At 41.3% G+C, this 18,131-nt stretch overlaps 1 protein-coding gene across 2 annotated transcripts in view; it reads left to right on the forward strand.

The window, feature by feature from the left end:
* NDUFB7 (NADH:ubiquinone oxidoreductase subunit B7) overlaps positions 1 to 18,131 on the forward strand; it is an 81,019-nt gene that overhangs the window by 28,833 nt on the left and 34,055 nt on the right. The window contains exon 3 of one of the 2 annotated variants that reach the window (XM_053715511.1): positions 518 to 579. The exons of the other annotated variant lie outside the window; for it this stretch is intronic. Within the exon in view, the coding sequence (XP_053571486.1) occupies positions 518 to 578 (61 nt within the window). The 3' untranslated portion in view covers position 579. The remainder of the gene's footprint in view (positions 1 to 517; positions 580 to 18,131) is intronic. 2 annotated transcript variants of the gene reach the window in all.

The raw sequence follows: 18,131 nt of genomic DNA on the forward strand, positions 1-18,131 counted from the left end.
TCAATAACCCTATAATAAATAGTATTAACCCCTAATCTGCCCTCCCTAACATCACCGACACCTAACTTCAAGTATTAACCCCTAATCTGCCGACCGGACCTCACCGCTACTCTAATAAATTTATTAACCCCTAACACTAACACCCCCCTAAGTTAAATATAATTTCTCTTGTAAGGTGTATCCAGTCCACGGATTCATCCTTTACTTGTGGGATATTCTCCTTCCTAACAGGAAGTGGCAAAGAGAGCACACAGCAGAGCTGTCCATATAGCTCCCCCTCTAGCTCCACCCCCCAGTCATTCTCTTTGCCGGCTCTAAGCAATAGGGTCTCTCTCGGAAGGGTAAAGTGAATGTGGTGTTAGATTTGTAGTTTTTGTTCTACAAGCAAAAGTTTGTTATTTTTATATGGTATTGGTTTGTACTATTTACTCTCCAGCAGAAAAGGGATGAAGATTTCTGCAGAGAGGAAAATGATTTTAGCATGTTGTAACTAAAATCCACTGCTGTTCCCACACAGGACTGAGGAGTACCAGAAAACTTCAGTTGGGGGGAACGGTTTGCAGATTAGGCTGCAATAAGGTATGTTCAGTCATTTATTTCTAGACAAGACTGTGATAATGCTAGAAAAGGACTGATAATATCCCCATGAGGGAAGGGTAAGCTTTATTCAGAGACTAAGTATAGAATTAAAAGCTTACATAACAGGGCTAATTTATGCTGGTTGACGCTATTTTATGGGTTGACACTTTTTTATGGCAAACGGTTTTTACTTATAAAGATCGTTTTTGAGACACTTAGAAGCTCCCTTTGGGTTTCTTTCAGGGGATAGATGATGGATTCTACTCAAAGCGCCAAAGGGCACCTATAGGCCTGGAAAAAAGTGAGACCCAGCTCTCACCAAAAATTAGAAATGAACTGCAAAGGGGGGGATTCCCAGGCGCCAACTGATGGAGACTAGGTGTGTAAAACAGGCAATTTATTGGTACAGTATACTACAATAAAAACAATAAATACAATATTATCATGGATCCATGGTACAAAAGTTATACAAAGCACATAAAAAATGACATCAAGCTAGGTTAAAAATCTAAAAACAATATATCACAATTGTCCTTGTAAACGTGGTCCTAGTTAGTCCAGTAAATAGTTTATCTTGTGAACGTTGTATTAGAATGGGCTATCCACTCCAGTGGATTAGGGTGAGATCAGCAGGAGTGTTCCAAATTAATAATAAACCATATGTGTCTTAATGGATTAGGTCCTAGTAATCCAAATGTGAATGTGTTCAGAAAAAACAAGTGTGTCCACAATGCTTCAAAAAAATCCCAAAAAAATATCCCAAAAGATGTGTGTATATATATATAAAGAATGCACAATAAAATCAAACTTCTTAAAATGACTGTGCAAATGATGTGACAAACAAAAATATGTGATGGTTCGCAGACAATTGTAATCAATATAAGTGGTGTCCTCGGCTCAAGAAAAAAAGGAAACACTCATGTGTCATTATAAGAAAAGTTATCCAAAAAAATGTATATATCCAAAAAAATAATCCAAAAACCAATACAAAGTGTGCGGTATCTCAAAAATAAAAATCCTATTGATCCCAAAAAATATATATATAAAAATGTGAAAGAATAAATATATATATATATATATATATATATATATATATATATATATATATATATATATATATATATATATATATATATATATATATATATATATATATATATATATATATATATATATATATATATATATATAAAAAAAATAATAAGTATTAAGTATCTAACAGTGTCTGGGATTAGAGACAGCTGTCTCCTAGGTGCAGGGGGGGGGTCACTTCAGATAGGGAAAAACGGCAAACAGTACCTGCAAAACAAGCAAACAAAATACAATGTGTAATAAAATCAAAATAATGAACTCCCAATGAAATCAGACTCACCAGCTTAGGTCTACGCCTTTCGGCCCTTATAGGCCTTTCTCAAGACTCCAAGAGTCTTGAGAAAGGCCTATAAGGGCCGAAACGCGTAGACCTAAGCTGGTGAGTCTGATTTCATTGGGAGTTCATTATTTTGATTTTATTACACATTGTATTTTGTTTGCTTGTTTTGCAGGTACTGTTTGCCGTTTTTTCCCTATCTGAAGTGACCCCCCCCCCCCTGCACCTAGGAGACAGCTGTCTCTAATCCCAGACACTGTTAGATACTTAATACTTATTATTTTTTTGATATATATATATATTCTTTCTTTCAGGGGATGTTACCCACATGGCTAATATTATAACTCCTAGGAGTGTTTCTTTAGGCCTCACAGCACCGGAGTAAGGTGGGAGGAGCCTAATTTCGCGCCTCAGATGCGCAGTTAGATGGACTAGATCTTCAGGCTGTGTTCACATGGTGGCTCCTGCTACAATTTGAGGACCCATAAGAAGCTTTTTCCCCATAAATCCGACTCCTAAGGGAAGGTAGGGCCACAGCAGAGCTGTGGCAAGGTGCTACATTTGTTTTAACCGGTCTGTTAGCTTACTATTGATCCGGTTTGGGCATTAAGGGGTTAATCTATTTTTTTTGCTAGCTGTGCAATCTTACCAATGCTTTAGGTACATACTGTGAAAATTTCAAAAAGTTTGGTGCATTTTTCACTGTTTTGGAAAATTGTGTGCCTTTTTTAGTTCTTAAAGGCACAGTAACGTTTTTTTGCAAAGTGTGTTTTTGCTTGATTAATGTGATTTCTAAGCTTGTTTGTCTTACTACTAGTCTGTTAACCATGTCTGTCACCAAGGAAAATCCTTGTTCAATGTGTTTAGAAGCCATGGTGGAACCCCCTCTCAAAATGTGTCCCACGTGTACTGATATGTCTATACATTTTAAAGACCATATTGTTGCACTTAAAAATGTGGCCCAAGATGATTCTCAGACAGAAGGTAATGAGGTTAGCCCGTTGACCTCTCCCCAAGTGTCACAACCAGTTACGCCCGCTCAAGCGACGCCTAGCACCTCTAGCGCGTCTAACTCTTTTACCTTACAAGATTTGGCGGCAGTTACGGATAATACCCTCTCAGTATTTTTATCTAAGCTGCCCGTGTTACCTGCAAAGCGTGATAGCTCTGTTTTAAGAACAGATTATGAGCATTCTGACGCTTTAGTAGCCGTATCCGATATACACTCACAACGCTCTGAAATGGGGGCAAGGGATGTGCTGTCTGAGGGAGAAGTTTCCGATTCGGGAAAGGTTGCTCCTCAGACTCAGATACGTTGGCTTTTAAATTTAAACTAGAACACCTCCGCTTATTACTCAGGGAGGTATTAGTTACTCTGGATGACTGTGACCCTTTGGTGGTCCCAGAGAAATTGTGTAAAATGGACAAGTACCTAGAAGTTCCTGTTTACACTGATATGTTCCCGGTCCCTAAGAGGATTGCGGATATAGTAACTAGAGAGTGGGATAGACCAGGTATTCCGTTTGTTCCCCCTCCTGTTTTTAAGAAAACGTTCCCCATATCTGACACCACACGGGACTCGTGGCAGACAGTCCCTAAGGTGGAGGGGGCTGTTTCTTCACTTGCTAAACGCACAACCATACCAATTGAGGACAGTTGTGCTTTTAAAGACCCTATGGATAAAAAGTTAGAGGGCTTACTTAAGAAAAATTTTGTTCATCAAGGTTTTCTTCTCCAACCTATAGCGTGCATTGTTCCTGTAACTACTGCAGCTGCTTTCTGGTTTGAGGCGCTGGAAGATGCGCTCCAGACGGAGACCTCATATGAGGATATTATGGACAGAATTAAGGCTCTTAAGCTGGCTAATTCTTTTATCACAGATGCCGCTTTCCAACTAGCTAAGTTAGCGGCAAAGAATTCAGGTTTCGCCATTCTGGCGTGCAGGGCGCTATGGCTCAAGTCCTAGTCGGCCGATGTGTCGTCAAAATCCAAACTGCTGAACATCCCTTTCAAAGGAAAGACCCTTTTCGGGCTTGAATTTAAAGAGATTATCTCAGAAATCACTGGGGGAAAAGGCCATGCTCTCCCTCAGGACAAGTTCTTTAAGACAAAGAACAAACAAAATAATTTTCGTTCCTTTCGAAATTTCAGGAGCGGTCTCGCTTCATCCTCCCCTGCTGCAAAGCAAGAGGGTAACACTTCACAACCCAGGGCAGCCTGGAAACCTTACCAGGGCTGGAACAAGGGTAAACAGGCCAAGAAGCCTGCAGCTGCCCCCAAGACAGCATGAAGGGGTAGCCCCCGATCCGGGACCGGATCTAGTAGGGGGCAGACTTTCTCTCTTCGCTCAGGCCTGGGCAAGAGACGTACACGATCCCTGGGCCTTAGAGATTGTATCCCAGGGATATCTTCTAGAATTCAAGGACTCCCCTCCAAGGGGAAGGTTCCATATTTCTCGTCTGTCTACAGACACAACAAAGAAAGAGGCGTTCTTACGCTGTGTAGAAGACCTACATACAATGGGAGTGATCCACCCAGTTCCAACAAGGGCTGGGGTTTTACTCAAACCTGTTTGTGGTTCCAAAAAAAGAAGGAACTTTCAGACCAATCCTGGATCTCAAAATTCTAAACAAATTCCTCAGAGTCCCATCATTCAAGATGGAGACCATTCGGACAATCTTACCAATGATCCAGGAGGGTCAATATATGACTACCGTGGATCTAAAGGATGCGTATTTACACATTTCTATCCACAAAGATCATCACCAGTTTCTCAGGTTTGCCTTTCTGGACAAGCATTTTCAGTTTGTGGCTCTCCCTTTCGGGTTGGCCACTGCTCCCAGAATTTTCACAAAGGTACTAGGGTCCCTCCTGGCGGTGCTAAGACCGCGGGGCATAGCAGTGGCGCCTTATCTAGACAACATCTTAATTCAGGCGTCAACTTTCCAAAGAGCCAAGTCTCACACGGAAATCGTAGTGGCCTTTCTGAGGTCTCACGGGTGGAAAGTGAACATCAAAAAGAGTTCTCTCTCCCCCCTCACAAGAGTTCCCTTCCTAGGAACACTAATAGACTCGGTAGAAATGAAAATATTTCTGACGGAGGTCAGAAAGTTAAAACTCTTAACTACTTGCCGAGCTCTTCATTCCATTCCTCGGCCGTCTGTAGCTCAGTGCATGGAGACAATCGGACTAATGGTAGCGGCAATGGACATAGTCCCTTTTGCACGGATACACCTCAGACCACTGCAACTATGCATGCTCAAACAGTGGAATGGGGATTATGCAGATTTGTCTCCCCAAATACAGTTGGACCAGGGGACCAGAGATTCTCTTCTCTGGTGGTTGTCTCAGGATCACCTGTCTCAGGATCACCTGTCTCAGGGAATGTGTTTCCGCAGACCAGAGTGGATCATCGTAACGACCGACGCCAGTCTGTTGGGCTGGGTAGCTGTCTGGGACTCCCTGAAAGCTCAGGGCTTATGGTCTCGGGAAGAAGCTCTTCTCCCGATAAACATTCTGGAACTGAGGGCGATATTCAATGCTCTTCAGGCATGGCCTCAGCTAGCTGTGGCCAAATTCATCAGATTTCAGTCGGACAACATCACGACTGTAGCTTACATCAACCATCAAGGGGGAACAAGGAGTCCCCTAGCAATGATGGAAGTAACCAAAATAATCAGGTGGGCGGAGGATCACTCTTGCCACCTCTCAGCAATTCACATCCCAGGAGTAGACAACTGGGAAGCTGATTTTCTAAGTCGTCAGACATTTCATCCGGGGGAGTGGGAACTCCACCTGGAGGTATTTGCCCAGCTGATTCAGAGATGGGGCACTCCAGAATTGGATCTGATGGCGTCCCGTCAGAATGCCAAACTTCCTCTTTATGGGTCCAGGTCCCGGGATCCCCAGGCGGCGTTGATAGATGCTCTAGCAGAGCCTTGGTCCTTCAATCTGGCCTATGTGTTTCCACCGTTTCCTCTCCTTCCTCGTCTGGTTGCCAGAATCAAGCAGGAGAGGGCGTTGGTGATTCTAATAGCGCCTGCGTGGCCACGCAGGACCTGGTATGCAGACCTTCTACTTCAAGGTCCTTTCAAACATCCAAATCTAATTTCTCTGCGTCTGACTGCTTGAAGATTGAACGCCTAATTCTATCTAAGCGTGGTTTCTCTGAGTCGGTTATCGATACCCTGATTCAGGCCAGAAAGCCTGTCACCAGGAAAATCTACCATAAGATTTTGCGAAAATATCTTTGTTCGTGCAAATCCAAGGGTTACTCATGGAGTAAGATTAGGATTCCCAGGATATTGTCTTTTCTCCAAGAAGGATTGGAGAAAGGATTATCAGCTAGTTCCTTAAAAGGACAGATATCTGCTTTGTCTATTCTTTTACACAAACGTCTGGCAGAGGTACCAGACGTTCAAGCGTTTAGTCAGGCTTTAGTCAGAATCAAGCCTGTTTATAGACCTGTGGTTCCGCCATGGAGTCTGAATTTAGTTCTTTCAGTTCTGCAAGGGGTTCCGTTTGAACCTTTACATTCCATAGATATTAAACTTTTATCTTGGAAAGTTTTGTTTTTGGTAGCTGTCTCTTCTGCTCGAAGAGTTTCAGAGTTATCTGCTTTGCAGTGTGACTCACCTTACTTGGTGTTCCACGCAGATAAGGTAGTTTTGCGTACCAAACCCAGTTTTCTTCCTAAGGTTGTGTCTAATAAGAATATTAATCAGGAAATTGTTGTTCCTTCTCTGTGTCCTAATCCTTCTTCGAAGAAGGAACTTCTGTTACACAATCTTGATGTGGTTCGTGCTTTAAAGTTCTATTTACAAGCAACTAAGGATTTCAGACAAACAACTTCATTGTTTGTCATCTTTTCTGGTAAGAGAAGAGGTCAGAAGGCGACTGCTACCTCTCTTTCCTTTTGGCTGAAAAGCATCATCCGTCTGGCCTATGAGACTGCTGGCCAGCAGCCTCCTGAAACAATTACTGCTCATTCTACCAGAGCAGTGGCTTCCACATGGGCTTTTAAAAATGAGGCTTCTGTTGAACAGATTTGTAAGGCAGCCACTTGGTCTTCGCTGCATACCTTTTCCAAATTTTACAAATTCGATACTTTTGATTCTTCGGAGGCTATTTTTGGGAGAAAGGTTTTACAAGCAGTGGTGCCTTCCGTTTAAGGTACCTGTCTTGTTCCCTCCCTTCATCCGTGTCCTAAAGCTTTGGTATTGGTATCCCACAAGTAAAGGATGAATCCGTGGACTGGATACACCTTACAAGAGAAAACATAATTTATGCTTACCTGATAAATTACTTTCTCTTGTGGTGTATCCAGTCCACGGCCCGCCCTGGCTATTAAGTCAGGTAGATCTTTTTGTTTAAACTACAGTCACCACTGCACCCTATGGTTTCTCCTTTTTCTTCCTAACCTCCGGTCGAATGACTGGGGGGGGGGGAGCTATATAGACAGCTCTGCTGTGTGCTCTCTTTGCCACTTCCTGTTAGGAAGGAGAATATCCCACAAGTAAAGGATGAAGCCGTGGACTGGATACACCACAAGAGAAAGTAATTTATCAGTTAAGCATAAATTCTGTTTTTTATCTAAATAAAATAAATCTTATTAAATAAATTATTCCTATTTAAAGCTAAATACTTACCTGTAAAATAAACCCTAATATAGCTACAATATAAATTATAATTATATTGTAGCTATTTTAGGATTAATATTTATTTTACAGGTAACTTTGTATTTATTTTAACCAGGTACAATAGCTATTAAATAGTTAATAACTATTTAATAGCTACCTAGTTAAAATAATTACAAAATTACCTGTAAAATAAATCCTAACCTAAGTTACAAATACACCTAACACTACACTATCAATAAATTAATTAAATAAAATACCTACAATTATCTACAATTAAACCTAACACTACAGTATCAATAAATTAATTACATACAAATACCTACAATTAAATACAATTAAATAAACTAACTAAAGTACAAAAAATAAAAGAACTAAGTTACAAAAAATAAAAAAATAATTTACAAACATTAGAAAAATATTACAACAATTTTAAGCTAATTACACCTACTCTAAGCCTCCTAATAAAATAACAAAGCCCCCCAAAATAAAAAAAATGCCCTACCCTATTCTAAAATACAAATAGAAAAGCTCTTACCTTACCAGCCCTTAAAAGGGCCTTTTGCGGGGCATGCCCCAAAGTATTCTGCTCTTTTTTGCCTGTAAAAAAAAAACATACAATACCCCCCCCCCCCAAAATTACAACACACCACCCACATACCCCTAATCTAACCCAAACCCCCCTTAAATAAACCTAACACTAAGCCCCTGAAGATCTCCCTACCTTATCTTCACCACGCCGGGTATCACCGATCCGTCCAGAGGAGGCTCCGAAGTCTTCATCCAAGCCCAAGTGGGGGCTGAAGAGGTCCATCATCGGGCTGAAGTCTTCTATCAAGCGGCATCTTCAATCTTCTTTCTTCCGGATCCATCTTCATCCCGCCGACGCGGAACATCCATCCTGGCCGACGAATGACGGTTCCTTTAAATGACGTCATCCAAGATGGCGTCCCTCGAATTCCGATTGGCTGATAGGATTCTATCAGCCAATCGGAATTAAGGTAGGAAAATTCTGATTGGCTGATGGAATCAGCCAATCAGATTGAGCTTGCATTTTATTGGCTGATCGGAACAGCCAATAGAATGCAAGCTCAATCTGATTGGCTGATTCCATCAGCCAATCAGAATTTTCCTACCTTAATTCCGATTGGCTGATAGAATCCTATCAGCCAATCGGAATTCGAGGGACGCCATCTTGGATGACGTCATTTAAAGGAACCGTCATTCGTCGGGAAGTCGTCGGCCAGGATGGATGTTCCGCGTTGGCGGGATTAAGATGGATCCGGAAGAAAGATGCCGCTTGATAGAAGACTTCAGCCGGATGATGGACCTCTTCAGCCGGATGATGGACCTCTTCAGCCGGATGATGGACCTCTTCAGCCGGATGATGGACCTCTTCAGCCGGATGATGGACCTCTTCAGCCGGATGATGGACCTCTTCAGCCGGATGATGGAACTTTTTGAGCCGGATGATGGACCTCTTCAGCCCCCGCTTGGGCTTGGATGAAGACTTCGGAGCCTCCTCTGGACGGATCGGTGATACCCGGCGTGGTGAAGATAAGGTAGGGAGATCTTCAGGGGCTTAGTGTTAGGTTTATTTAAGGGGGGTTGGGTTAGATTAGGGGTATGTGGGTGGTGGGTTGTAATGTTGGGGGGGTATTGTATGTTTTTTTTTACAGGCAAAAGAGCATAATTCTTTGGGGCATGCCCCGCAAAAGGCCCTTTTAAGGGCTGGTAAGGTAAAAGAGCTTTTCTATTTGTATTTTAGAATAGGGTAGGGCATTTTTTATTTTGGGGGGCTTTGTTATTTTATTAGGTGGCTTAGAGTAGGTGTAATTAGCTTAAAATTGTTGTAATATTTTTCTAATGTTTGTAAATTATTTTTTTATTTTTTGTAACTTAGTTCTTTTATTTTTTGTACTTTAGTTAGTTTATTTAATTGTATTTAATTGTAGGTATTTGTATGTAATTAATTCATTGATAGTGTAGTGTTAGGTTTAATTGTAGGTATTTTATTTAATTAATTTATTGATAGTGTATTGTTAGGTTTAATTGTATCTTGGGTTAGGATTTATTTTACAGGTACTTTTGTAATTATTTTAACTAGGTAGCTATTAAATAGTTATTAACTATTTAATAGCTATTGTACCTGGTTAAAATAAATACAAAGTTGCCTGTAAAATAAATATTAATCCTAAAATAGCTACAATATAATTATAATTTATATTGTAGCTATATTAGGGTTTATTTTACAGGTAAGTATTTAGCTTTAAATAGGAATAATTTATTTAATAACAGTTAATTTATTTCGTTAGATAAAAATTATATTTAACTTAGGGGGGGTGTTAGTGTTGGGGTTAGATTTAGCTTTAGGGGTTAATAAATTTAATAGAGTAGCGGTGAGGTCCGGTCGGCAGATTAGGGGTTAATAATTGTAGGTAGGTGGCGGCAACGTTGGGGGTGGCAGATTAGGGGTTAATAAATATTATGTAGGGGTCAGCGATGTTAGGAGCAGCAGATTAGGGGTACATAGGGATAACGTAGGTTGCGGCGGTGTACGGTCGGCAGATTAGGGGTTAAAAATTTTTATTAGAGTGGCGGCGATGTGGGGGGACCTCGGTTTAGGGGTACATAGGTAGTTTATGGGTGTTAGTGTACTTTAGAGCACAGTAGTTAAGAGCTTTATAAACCGGCATTAGCCCAGAAAGCTCTTAACTCCTGGCTTTTTGCTGCGGCTGGAGTCTTGTCGTTAGATTTCTAACGCTCACTTCAGCCAAGACTCTAAATACCAGTGTGAGCAAGATCAAATCGAAAATATAGGATGCGCAATTGACGTAAGGGGATCTGCGGTATGGAAAAGTCGCGGCTGCAAAGTGAGCGTTAGACCCTTTCCTGACTGACTCTAAATACCAGCGGGCGGCCAAAACCAGCGTTAGGAGCCCCTAACGCTGGTTTTGACGGCTAACGCAGAACTCTAAATCTAGGCGTAAGAAAGGAGAAGACACGGAACTGAATGATACCTTCATTTTCCCGATCCCACCAACTAGATCCAAACCGGTCTGGTTGAGGATGTAAGCCGCGACATAATTACACTCATACATCTCCCCCCTCGGTTAACTAAGTAATCGAGTAGAGCAGTGCTTACCTGCTACCATTCTCAGTATTTGACCATAAACGGTTATTACTCGTACCGATACAAGTGAGGAGACTTGGATAAACTACTTTTATCATGGAGACTGACCTTAGAGATCTGATTTCCGTGCTCATAGAACGGGTAGATACCCATACAGCAATAATCACGTCAGCGATCAGATGCGCATTTTCCAATATTACCATAAGGGAACCTATAGCTATACCCCATGCTTGTTGGGATGTCCAGGTGAAATGTGACAAGCCGGGGCGATCGAGATTGGCTAATACAGCCTCACAAGAGAAAAGCAGGACCTACGCTGATTCCTCTTCATCTCAGACGACTGAGGCTCTATATAAGGGCAAGCCAGATAACTGTGCTGATTCTGAAGAGCACATCAGTCTGGCAGAAGACCTCCATTTCCCGAGTAGAAAACGTGGAGTGGCGGGTCAACCTTGTGGGGAGACTTCATCTGGATCTCACCTGTTGGTGATCATGCAACCGCCGTACATCATAGAACAGCAAAGAAGTAGCAATCCTAGCACCTAAGGAGTGGACTGCTCATTGGAGATGGCGGCAGCGGCCAATGTTACTTGCAGGAGAACTGTTGTGGGACCCTGGCGGATGTGCCCCACATATCACTATTCCAGTCGCATGGCCGGGAGGTCTTGTAAAATATAATTTAACGGACCATCATTAGAGCAACTAGTGGGTCTGCAGATTACGTATGACACCTTTTATATATTTTTTTTCTTCTTTGAACTATGCCAATAACGCTGAAACTGTAAGAAGCAGTCCTGGAACATTTTAGTTTTGTTATATGTATTTCTATCTATTAGGAGGAGAGTCCATGGCTTCATTCATTACTTGTGGAAAACACAGTACCTGGTCACCAGAGGAGGCAAAGACTTAAATACCTCCCCCCACTCCTCTCATCCTCCAGTTATTCTTTGCCTTTTGTCTCTTTCTTTTCCTCTTTCTTTTTCTTTCTTTCTTTTTCTTTCTCTCTTTTTCTTTCTCTTTCTTTTTCTTTCTCTCTTTTTTTTTTCTTTCTTTCTCTTTTTTTTTTCTTTCTTTCTCTTTTTTTTTTCTCTCTTTCTCTTTCTTTTTCTTTCTTTCTCTTTCTTTTTCTTTCTTTTTCTTTCTTTCTCTTTCTTTCTCTTTCTTTCTCTTTCTTTCTCTTTCTTTTTCTTTCTCTCTTTTTTTTTTCTTTCTTTCTCTTTTTTTTTTCTTTCTTTCTCTTTTTTTTTCTCTCTTTCTCTTTCTTTTTCTTTCTTTCTCTTTCTTTTTCTTTCTTTTTCTTTCTTTCTCTTTCTTTCTCTTTCTTTCTCTTTCTTTCTCTTTCTTTCTCTTTCTTTCTCACTCTCTTTCTTACTTTCTTTCTCTTTCTTACTCTTTCTTACTTTCTTTCTCTTTCTTACTCTCTTTCTTACTTTCTTTCTCTTTCTTACTCTCTTTCTTTCTTTTTCACTCTCTTTCTTTCTTTCTCTTTCTTTCTCTTTCTTTCTTTCTTTCTCTTTCTTTCTTTTTCTTTTTCTTTCTTTCTTTTTCTTTTTCTTTCTTTCTTTTTCTTTTTCTTTCTTTCTTTTTCTTTTTCTTTCTTTCTTTTTCTTTTTCTTTCTTTCTTTTTCTTTTTCTTTCTTTTTCTTTTTCTTTCTCTTTCTTTCTCTTTCTTTTTCTTTCTCTTTCTTTTTCTTTCTTTCTTTTTCTTTCTTTCTCTTTCTTTCTCTTTCTTTCTCTTTCTTTCTCTTTCTTTCTCTTTCTTTCTCTTTCTTTCTCTTTCTTTCTTTCTCTTTCTTTCTCTTTCTTTCTTTCTCTTTCTTTCTCTTTCTTTCTTTCTCTTTCTTTCTCTTATTAAGAATGAATGGGAGAGACTTGGATCGTCTTTCTCCCCTTCTTAGTTTTAAAAATTGTTCCTTGTTCCAAACTCTCAGCTAGAATTGTTGGGATCTGTCCCTAAGGTGAATCGAGCTATCTCCACGCTCGCTAAGCGCACCATTATCCTGCTTGAGGATAGCTCGTCATTTAAGGAACCCATGGGTAAGAAATTAGAGTCCCTGTTAAGAAAAAATGTTTTAGCACACAGGGTTTGTTTTTCAACCTGCAACCGCGGTTGATGCAGTGGCTGGAGCCACTACCTATTGGTGCGAGACTCAGAAATGATCGAGGTGGAGACTCTCCTCGATGAGATACATGAAAGAATTAAGGCCCTGAGGGTAGCTAATTCATTTGTTTGTGATGCTAATATGCAGATTATTCGCTTGAATGCCAAGACATCAGGCTTTTCTGTTCTGGCCCGTAGGGCCCTGTGGTCTGCTGACATGACGTCCAAATCTAGTTTGCTTTCCCTTCCATTTAAGGGTAAGATTATTTTCGGGCCTGGACTCTTATCATATCCACGGTCACGGGGGACAAGGGTGCCTTTCTACCGCAGGATAAGAAGAATAAGCCTAAGGGTCCTAATTTTCGTCCCTTTCGTTCGGACAAGTCCCAACAGCCACAAAGCAAGAGCAGCCCAAGGGATCTTGGAAACCTTCAGTCTTGAAATAAGGCCAAGCAGTACAAGAAACCCGCCGAGACAAAAGCGACATGAAGGGTCAGCCCCTGATTAATCTCTGGATCTTGTATGGGACAGACTCTCTCTCTTCTCGCCGAGGGCTTGGTTGAGAGATTTTTCAGGATCCTTGGGTTGCCCAGGGTTACAGGATAGGTTTAAAGACTCATCCTCCCAGGGGCAGATTCCTCTTGTCAAATCTATTGTAAAAACCATAGAAACGGGATGCCTTTCTAGAGTGCGTAAGGGATCTCTCCTCTCTAGGAGTAATTGTACCGGTACCTCTAGCAGAAAGGGGTCTAGGGTACTATTCAAACCTTTTCGTGCTACCAAAGAAGGAGGGCATGTTTTGCCCGATTCTAGACCTAAAGTGCTTAAACAAGTTCGGTTCCATCATTCAAAATGGAGATAAGGTCTATACTGCCCCTAGTTCAAGAGGGTCAGTTTATGACTACGATAGACTTGAAGGACGCTTACCTTCGTGTGCCAATACACAAGGATCACTTCAGGTTCTTAAGGTTCACTTTTCTAGATCAGCACTTCCAGTTTGTAGCTCTTCCCTTCGGGCTGGCTACTGCTCCAAGAATCTTCACAAAGGTTCTGGGAGCTCTGCTTGCTTTGGCGAGATCCAGAGGCATATCAATGGCTCCTTATCTGGACGACATCCTGGTCCAGGCTCTGTCCTATCGGCTGGCAGAGGACCATTTGAGAGCTCTTCTGCGATCTCATGGATGGAAGCTAAACTCAGGAAAGAGTTCCCAGTACCAGAGTGGAGTTATACCTTTATTTACATCTTTGTCTTTATTGATTTTAGTATTCTTATTTCTTCTGTTAAGTGTGATCAGTCCACGGGTCATCATTACTTCTGGGATATTACTCCTCCCCAACAGGAAGTGCAAGAGGATTCACCCAGCAGAGCTGCATATAGCTCCTCCCCTCTACGTCACTCCCAGTCATTCTCTTGCACCCAACGACTAGATAGGATGTGTGAGAGGACTATGGTGTGTTATTACCTCTCTGGCAGAGTTTGAAGAAGAATCTACCAGAGTTTTGCTATGATTTTAGCCGGAGTAGTTAAGATCATATTGCTGTTCTCGGCCATCTGAGGAGTGAGGTAAACTTCAGATCAGGGGACAGCGGGCAGATGAATCTGCATAGAGGTATGTAGCAGTTTTTATTTTCTGACAATGGAATTGATGAGAAAATCCTGCCATACCGATATAATGTCATGTATGTATACTTTACACTTCAGTATTCTGGGGAATGGTACTTCACTAGAATTACACTGTAAGAAATACATAAAGCTGTTTAATAACTAGAGATTATGTTTAACGTTTTTGCTGGAATGTAAAATCGTTTTCATTTGCTGAGGTACTGAGTGAATAAATGTTTGGGCACTATTTTTCCACTTGGCAGTTGCTTAATCTGTTTTCTGACAGTTTCTGTTCTCCCTCACTGCTGTGTGTGAGGGGGAGGGGCCGTTTTTTGGCGCTTTTACTATGCATCAAATATTTCAGTCAGCAACTCATTGTATTCCCTGCATGATCCGGTTCATCTCTACAGAGCTCAGGGGTCTTCAAAACTTATTTTGAGGGAGGTAATTTCTCTCAGCAGAGCTGTGAGAATTATAGTTTGACTGAGATAAAAAACGTTTATTCTGTAATTTGTTTCCTGCTTTCAGAATTTGTTATCTTTGCTAATGGGATTAAACCTTTGCTAAAGTTGTGTTGTTTACAAGGATTGAGGCTATAACTGTTTAAATTTATTAATTTTCAACTGTCATAGATCTTCTGTGCTTCTTAAAGGCACAGTACGTTTTAATATTATTCTAATTGAATTGTATTTCCAAGTTGCAATTTTATTTGCTAGTGTGTTAAACATGTCTGATTCAGAGGATGATACCTGTGTCATTTGTTGCAATGCCAAAGTGGAGCCCAATAGAAATTTATGTACTAACTGTATTGATGCTACTTTAAATAAAAGTCAATCTGTACAAATTGAACAAATTTCACCAAACAACGAGGGGAGAGTTATGCCGACTAACTCGCCTCACGTGTCAGTACCTACATCTCCCGCTCAGAGGGAGGTGCGTGATATTGTAGCGCCGAGTACATCTGGGCGGCCATTACAAATCACATTACAGGATATGGCTACTGTTATGACTGAGGTTTTGGCTAAATTACCAGAACTAAGAGGTAAGCGTGATCACTCTGGGGTGAGAACAGAGTGCGCTGATAATATTAGGGCCATGTCAGACACTGCGTCACAGGTGGCAGAACATGAGGACGGAGAACTTCATTTCTCCAACATAGGTGTGTCCGGTCCACGGCGTCATCCTTACTTGTGGGATATTCTCTTCCCCAACAGGAAATGGCAAAAAGCCCAGCAAAGCTGGTCACATGATCCCTCCTAGGCTCCGCCTACCCCAGTCATTCTCTTTGCCGTTGTACAGGCAACATCTCCACGGAGATGGCTTAGAGTTTTTTAGTGTTTAACTGTAGTTTTTATTATTCAATCAAGAGTTTGTTATTTTGAAATAGTGCTGGTATGTACTATTTACTCAGAAACAGAAAAGAGATGAAGATTTCTGTTTGTATGAGGAAAATGATTTTAGCAACCGTCACTAAAATCCATGGCTGTTCCACACAGGACTGTTGAGAGCAATTAACTTCAGTTGGGGGAACAGTGAGCAGTCTCTTGCTGCTTGAGGTATGACACATTCTAACAAGACGATGTAATGCTGGAAGCTGTCATTTTCCCTATGGGATCCGGTAAGCCATGTTTATTAAGATCGTAAATAAGGGCTTCACAAGGGCTTATTAAGACTGTAGACTTTTTCTGGGCTAAATCGATTCATTATTAACACATATTTAGCCTTGAGGAATAATTTATTCTGGGTATTTTGATATAATAATATCGGCAGGCACTGTTTTAGACACCTTATTCTTTAGGGGCTTTCCCAAATCATAGGCAGAGCCTCATTTTCGCGCCGGTGTTGCGCACTTGTTTTTGAGAGGCATGACATGCAGTCGCATGTGAGAGGAGCTCTGATACTTAGAAAAGACTTTCTGAAGGCGTCATTTGGTATCGTATTCCCCTTTGGGCTTGGTTGGGTCTCAGCAAAGCAGATACCAGGGACTGTAAAGGGGTTAAATATAAAAACGGCTCCGGTTCCGTTATTTTAAGGGTTAAAGCTTCCAAATTTGGTGTGCAATACTTTTAAGGCTTTAAGACACTGTGGTGAAAATTTGGTGAATTTTGAACAATTCCTTCATGTTTTTTCGCAATTGCAGTAATAAAGTGTGTTCAGTTTAAAATTTAAAGTGACAGTAACGGTTTTATTTTAAAACGTTTTTTGTACTTTATCAAGTTTATGCCTGTTTAACATGTCTGAACTACCAGATAGACTGTGTTCTGAATGTGGGGAAGCCAGAATTCCTATTCATTAAAATAAATGTGATTTATGTGACAATGACAATGATGCCCAAGATGATTCCTCAAGTGAGGGGAGTAAGCATGGTACTGCATCATTCCCTCCTTCGTCTACACGAGTCTTGCCCACTCAGGAGGCCCCTAGTACATCTAGCGCGCCAATACTCCTTACTATGCAACAATTAACGGCTGTAATGGATAATTCTGTCAAAAACATTTTAGCCAAAATGAACACTTATCAGCGTAAGCGCGACTGCTCTGTTTTAGATACTGAAGAGCATGACGACGCTGATAATAATGGTTCTGAAGGGCCCCTAACCCAGTCTGATGGGGCCAGGGAGGTTTTGTCTGAGGGAGAAATTACTGATTCAGGGAACATTTCTCAACAAGCTGAACCTGATGTGATTACGTTTAAATTTAAGTTGGAACATCTCCGCATTCTGCTTAAGGAGGTATTATCCACTCTGGATGATTGTGACAAGTTGGTCATCCCAGAGAAACTATGTAAAATGGACAAGTTCCTAGAGGTCCCGGGGCTCCCAGAAGCTTTTCCTATACCCAAGCGGGTGGCGGACATTGTTAATAAAGAATGGGAAAGGCCCGGTATTCCTTTCGTCCCTCCCCCCATATTTAAAAAATTGTTTCCTATGGTCGACCCCAGAAAGGACTTATGGCAGACAGTCCCCAAGGTCGAGGGAGCGGTTTCCACTTTAAACAAACGCACCACTATACCCATAGAGGATAGTTGTGCTTTCAAAGATCCTATGGATAAAAAATTAGAAGGTTTACTTAAAAAGATGTTTGTTCAGCAGGGTTACCTTCTACAACCAATTTCATGCATTGTCCCTGTAGCTACAGCCGCATGTTTCTGGTTCGATGAGCTGATAAAGGCGGTCGATAGTGATTCTCCTCCTTATGAGGAGATTATGGACAGAATCAATGCTCTCAAATTGGCTAATTCTTTCACCCTAGACGCCACTTTGCAATTGGCTAGGTTAGCGGCTAAGAATTCTGGGTTTGCTATTGTGGCGCGCAGAGCGCTTTGGTTGAAATCTTGGTCAGCTGATGCGTCTTCCAAGAACAAGCTACTTAACATTCCTTTCAAGGGGAAAACGCTGTTTGGCCCTGACTTGAAAGAGATTATCTCTGATATCACTGGGGGTAAGGGCCACGCCCTTCCTCAGGATCGGCCTTTCAAGGCAAAAAATAAACCTAATTTTCGTCCCTTTCGTAGAAATGGACCAGCCCAAAGTGCTACGTCCTCTAAGCAAGAGGGTAATACTTCTCAAGCCAAGCCAGCTTGGAGACCAATGCAAGGCTGGAACAAGGGAAAGCAGGCCAAGAAACCTGCCACTGCTACCAAGACAGCATGAAATGTTGGCCCCCGATCCGGGACCGGATCTGGTGGGGGGCAGACTCTCTCTCTTCGCT

Source organism: Bombina bombina, chromosome 5, assembly GCF_027579735.1.
Source record: "Bombina bombina isolate aBomBom1 chromosome 5, aBomBom1.pri, whole genome shotgun sequence".
Lineage (NCBI taxonomy): Eukaryota > Metazoa > Chordata > Amphibia > Anura > Bombinatoridae > Bombina > Bombina bombina.